At 42.7% G+C, this 6,000-nt stretch overlaps 1 protein-coding gene across 2 annotated transcripts in view; it reads right to left on the reverse strand.

The window, feature by feature from the left end:
* LOC130164115 (phosphofurin acidic cluster sorting protein 1) overlaps nucleotides 1–6,000 on the reverse strand; it is a 58,519-nt gene that overhangs the window by 8,822 nt on the left and 43,697 nt on the right. Inside the window, exons 8-15 of one of the 2 annotated variants that reach the window (XM_056368573.1) lie at nucleotides 5,667–5,726; nucleotides 4,486–4,646; nucleotides 3,530–3,623; nucleotides 2,557–2,637; nucleotides 2,128–2,249; nucleotides 1,160–1,295; nucleotides 680–784; nucleotides 430–536 (exon numbers count right to left, since the gene is read on the reverse strand). In XM_056368573.1, coding sequence (XP_056224548.1) covers nucleotides 430–536; nucleotides 680–784; nucleotides 1,160–1,295; nucleotides 2,128–2,249; nucleotides 2,557–2,637; nucleotides 3,530–3,623; nucleotides 4,486–4,646; nucleotides 5,667–5,726 — 866 coding nt within the window. Of the gene's footprint in view, nucleotides 1–429; nucleotides 537–679; nucleotides 785–1,159; nucleotides 1,296–2,127; nucleotides 2,250–2,556; nucleotides 2,641–3,529; nucleotides 3,624–4,485; nucleotides 4,647–5,666; nucleotides 5,727–6,000 lie in introns of both variants that reach the window. The other variant, XM_056368572.1, reaches the window with a different exon arrangement.

Consider the following 6,000-nt stretch of genomic DNA (forward strand, 5'->3'; position numbering starts at 1 on the left):
ATAGTTCTGACATAAATATATTTGTACAGTCAGACTGGAGCGGCACCAGATAAACTGTGAAATGATTCTCATTCTCTTTTTTCTCTTACAGTATTAACCGGTTTGTGTCACTGCTTTTATTGTAAATGTTTTGGCAAATGTCAGGTCAATAAAACAGATATGAGGGAGGTGTTAAGTGTTGTTTTGAATAAACAGAAGTAAAGCTACAGATATGGAGTCATAAGAGCAAAAAGGAGGAGAGGAAAAGATGCAGAGGATGGCAGAGAAGAGAGACGGGTCAAACGAAGGACAGAAAACAGAAAGATAAGGCTCAGAGCAGGGCAAAAGACGAAGAAGATGAGTCATCCTGCAAACCGAGGGAAGCTCTAACTCAGAGTGTGTGTGTGTGTGTGTGTGTGTGTACGCAAATGTTAGCTTATAAAAACTCACAATTTCTGGATGCGGGTGAGCACAGCAGACAGCACCGCCTGGATTTCAGCCGCCGAACACGTGCAGACCACCGGGTGTCTCTGGACCTGGAGCTGCTCTGCAACATACTGCAACACACAAACACACACACACACACACACACACACACACACACACACACACACACACAGTATTATGGATGATGAAAAAACAACCAGCAAAATAAGGTTATTCTTAAACATGGACAGGCTTTACACGCACACACACATACCTGCCCCTGCCAGTCTGTTCCATTGACTAGGATTAGACTCTCTGGGAGCGCAGAGTCCGACAACAAGATCTGATTCAGCTGGTCGTACACCACCTTCCTCAGGACCTACACACACACACAAACACACATATACAGAGTACATAAACCCCTCCTGCAGCGATGCATTTACTCTCCAGATGACTCATCGGCACATGCATAATTCATTCCTTAGCTCCAGGCGTGTCAGACATTATCAGGATGCATGTGTGTTCTTTACTTGGGGAAAAGACAAGAAGGGAGCAGCTAGAAATGGACACAGAACAAAAGCAGCATTCCTTTTAAAGTGTAAATCCCTCTGTGGGAATACTGCAAAATGCCGATCTATTTTTGTGTGCTGGATTAAAACGGTGCTACGGCTTATGATAAGATCCTGGAAGGAGGGAAAATGTCTTTATTAAAATGTTAATTTTGACAAAGAGTTGTCGTCTGTCAGTGGCGTACCGGCGTACTGTGGCCCAGCTCCGGGGATCTCTCTGAGTCCGAGCTGTTGGTGCGTTCACTCAGAGGTTTGGACAACTGTCTCTCCTTCATGGGAGTGCTGATGCGCTTCTGTCGGGGCGTGTGGCCTCCGTCCAGCCTGGGGAAAGAAACGGGACATTATGGTTAAAAAGAGATTTAAGTTTACAGAACTGAGCTCACAACATGTTTCAACTTCTGCCATGACTTGGGCAAGAGCAAGTTCACTGTTCCACCTGTCAGCACCAACAACAAATGTTTGGAGTTTTATGAATGAAAGCAAACCTTTAAACATTTACTGTCACTTGGTGGTGAAGGTGGGCTTTGTGGTTTCTCCTTCCCAGTCAGCAGAAAAAAGGCGAATGTGTGTGCGTCACTCACGACGACCTTGCACCCACAGGTGTGATTCATTTGGTATAGTGCTTCTGACGTGTGGGTGGTTTCAGCATAAAGTGAGATCATAATTCTTGTTGAACGTCCAGTGCCAACAAATGGCGACTACAGGAAATGTCAGATTGAATTTCCATTCATTCTCAAGATCCTTTAGAGTCAGCTGCCTTTAAGATGCTATCACTGGGTGATGCGCCTGAGGGCGAGGGAAATGAGACCTAAGTAATAAAGTCAGCAAACTGACTCAGAAATGGCTGCTACGGTAACAGTAGCCAATATAAGCTTGTGGTCAAACCAGAGGACGAAAGGTTGTATCAGTAAAACCCCTCAATGTACTAAAGTGAGAAGGGCCTTTTTATTGTGTATGAATTCACCCTTTTAGTGACTGTGTTGGTTCTTTTCTCAAATGTCACTTAAAGCTGTAAAACATTTTCTTCAGCAACCAATCAGTTCATTAAAGTTTTTAGCAATAAATATAAAAAAAAAACATAGATAAATAAATGACATTTATCAGTTTATTGATTTTTTTTTTTTTTTTTTTTTAAATTTGGGTTATTTGTTACCTTGGTGACGGCATGGTCTGCGGTTCGATTTTGCTGCTCTTCATGGGTGTACGGGGTTTCTCTGCCTCTGACACCATGATGCAGGGGCCCACCTCAGCAAACAGCTCCTGATCTGTTAGCTCCTACACACACACACACACACACACACACACACACACACACACACACACACACAGAGTCCAAAGACAGACTGTCAGTGTCAAAGAAAGGAGATACTGACAATCCTAAAGCCATCGTCTCCGACACGTCTTCATTTTGTTTCCCCCTCTCTCCGTCTCTCAATCTGTCTCACTTACAGCACAGATGGCAGCGAATCCCCCTCAGATGGATATTAACAAAGATACCGACACACCATTAATTCACTTTTCTTATCACACACACACACACACACACACACACAAACTCAGACATGCATTATAAGAGTCGTACCAGTGTGTCTGTCTCAGACAGGGCCTCCTCCAGGTTGCGGCTGCGGGAGAGTTTCATCTTCTCTAAAGGAGGCTGCTCCCCCTGCTGGGAAAACAAGGGAGAGCCTCTCAGTCTACAGACTTAATGAGAGCCCATATTCAAAAACAAAAAGTCACTCTGCAGCCACAGTGCTCAGCTTTGAGGAAGAACATTATAACCAGTCTAAAACAAAACAAGGTAGTAGTTTTCTCTGGACCATATGAAGTATTTCAAAACCACTGACTAAAGCGAAAGCCGCCTTTTCTTCTAAAAAGATGTTTTTAGAAAGCGTGCAGACTGCAGTCACAACACTGCAGGTCTGTTTCAGTATTACCATGAAAGGGAGAACTGCAGCTGTTTGAATGCAGCAGAAGCATCCAGCGAAATCTATTCAGCTCGGTGAGGCTCAACACTTTTTATTGAGCAGATGGCGACTGCCACAGAGCTATTGGATTTCTGCTCCATTAAGGAAACGTTAGTCGCAAACTTTCCCGAAATTTCATATTCGCAACGGGCCCGCCCGCTGCGCTGATATTCATGAGCTTCATATTCTGGATATTTACTACATCGATGTGGAGTCTCATGTTGTTTTTCAATGGTGTATTATGACACTATTTCATGTTACTGTGTGATATTTATGCCACCGTTTTATCATTCTGCCACATGTCAACTGTGAGTGTGAAACACTTGTTGTTACTACTGTTAACACTTGTGTCAGGACAGTGCTGAATGAATTAAGTGAACGCATTATGACAGCATCAGAAATGATTACAGCAACATTTCACGTCGCATAAAATGTTTTCGATCGTATAAAATCTAAAATACATAAGAAAAAACAACATTATAGAAACTAAGGGAGGAAAATGTGCCTCCAAACAAACTGAATTAGTTACTTAGTGTCTCTACATATGTCTGTGAAGCTGCTGATGCTTCCTCATGAATCACAGTTACTCACTGGACTGAAAGTGTCTCGGCCCAAACTGCCTTTGCTGTTCAGACTGCCGATCTCCGTCTGCGAGCTCGACTGAGACATCCCCTCGAAGAATGGCCTGAACACACACAGCGACATAAGAAGACATTATTCAAATTGTGTGTGTTTTTTTAAATCATCTTTTTGTTCTTGATTTCTAAAACAAAAATATACTTACCTTGATGACAGGAAAACAGACAATGAGCCATTTATCATTAACGTATGAGTCACATTATGTTAATTTATATAGTGTAGCTCCTTCATTTATTACATGTCCACTACCTTCACCACTTGTAAAGACTGTCTTTCAAATAGTGCCTTTTGTGTAAAAGTGCTTTTGAGGCTACTGAAATCAAGAAAAAAAAATAGAAATAGAAAGAAGAGAGAAATAGATTGAGTAGTAACATAAATAAGGCATTTAAAAATGGTTTGAAACATCCTGAAAACAAGTTTTTCTGGGTCGTAACGAAGAGTTTTTAAATGTAAATATAAAATCAAATGCTTTCAGACGTCTTTTTAAACTAAAATCCTCAGCTGATTATAATTTCACTTCAGGAAACTGACTTTGCTTCTTAAACCTACACTTTAAAGAAATCTTAATTAATATAATATATAAGAAATGATATTTCTTTAAAAAAATTCTTGGACATTGGAGGGTTTTTTTTGTTTATATTTGCATTTTGACAAATTCAAAGTTGACTAACCAAATTCTGGCTCCTGTGACGCCTTAAACGTTTTACTGTAATGAGCAGTTTTCACCAGCAGATGGGGCTCTGAGGTGTCGATGGAGAAAAAGTGAGTCCAATCGGTTTTGTTGGAACCGAGAAACACACAGCACCAAATGTGTGTGTGGGTGAGGCAGCAAGTGTGTGTTTGTGCGTGTTTGGTGTAAGGTGGGTGTGCGGATACTATTATTATCATGTCTTTGCCGATGCTGTTACCTTAGCTTAGGTTTGGGTGTGCTGAGGATGCTGTCGGTCTCCTCCATCTCCGGCCCACTGTCGCTGGGGTTGTACATCTCCAGGCTGTCGTAGAGCTCGTCCAGGTCCTCCTCCACCTCCTGGATCTGCTCCCTGGACACGTGCTCCAGACCAAAACCAACCTGGAAGACACGCAGAGAAGACAAGGTGACCGATGGACACAAGGTGTCTTGTGCTTTTGTTCCCCATCTGTTCTGTTCACACATAAATGTTGCAAAAATATGTCGGGGAGAAATGTGTTGATCCCAGCATTTACTGCTAAACACAGCTGACTGTCAGTTCATGCTGTTGACACGAGAATGTACCCACAAGGCTTTGCAAGTCTGAGATTTCACAGACGGTAAAAATGAAAAGAAGAGAGATGTTTACATGCCACAGTAACCTGTTTAGTTTCAGAGCCAAGTCAGGCGGTTCAGCAGACAGCGCATGTTTTAACCTGGATTCTGTAGCCCAGTTATGACACTTTCAATGCACCAAACTAAAACTGGATCAACATGATGTTCTTTGTGCATATAAACACACACACACACACACGTCACAGTAACAATACCAGATACTTATCTAATTAACATAAACGCAGGGCTCTGGCTCACACTAAGTCCTGGGGTGGCGTCGTTTTGTCAGCTGCTCAGTCTGTGGTCAAGAATGAACTCTGACCTTGAAAGATACACTACTTTTATTTATTTATTTTTTTTAAGTCTAAATACAGACACGCAGAAGACAACCAGCCAGCAAGAGAAATACACACATACATTTGCATATGCAAAGAGACTCAAATGCACAAGTGTGAGCTCAATCACAAGCACATACACACATTAAAGACACATTTCTGTTCTATTTTAATCTATGGTGTTTAGTGTTGTCTTTTTCTTATTTTTCTTTCTTTTTTTTGAGCTTCCAGCTGAATCTCAGTTGTTCTGCCACATCTCTCCCACACACCGCTCTGTGTTTTCAAAGCTCAACTGAAATACGTGTTGACTTCAGCAACACCTCTGAAGCAAATACACCCTCTGAACCCCGCGCATGAAGTAGAAGTGCAGATGTGTAGATATCGGGAGGGGAGAGAGGCCATGGGGGGGAGGAAGAGGAGGAGGAGGAGGAAGAGGAGGAGGAGGAGGAGGGGAGAGGAATGTGGCGCCTACCTCATCAGTGACTTTAAACCTTTTCAGCAGGGCGACAAACTTCTGCTTGATGTTGGGTTGCTGTGGAGAAAGAAGACGGGGGGGGAGAAAATGGAGGACAACGTGAGAGATGAATGTTCATATCCCTGAGTGAGTGAGTGTGTGTGTGTGTGTGTGTGTGTGTGTGTGTGTGTTGTGTGTGTGTGTGAGTGTGTGTGTGTGTGTGTGTGTGTGTGCGCGCGAGGGAGAGGAGATGCGCGGCATAGAAAGAGATGACAGGAGCGAGATATATCGGTAATTTCTGAGCTCTCTTTTCACGCTTGATGACTCAAAACAACAACAGTTAATGGATTCA

The sequence above is a fragment of the Seriola aureovittata genome, chromosome 23 (assembly GCF_021018895.1).
Source record: "Seriola aureovittata isolate HTS-2021-v1 ecotype China chromosome 23, ASM2101889v1, whole genome shotgun sequence".
In the NCBI taxonomy this organism is placed as follows: Eukaryota; Metazoa; Chordata; class Actinopteri; order Carangiformes; family Carangidae; genus Seriola; species Seriola aureovittata.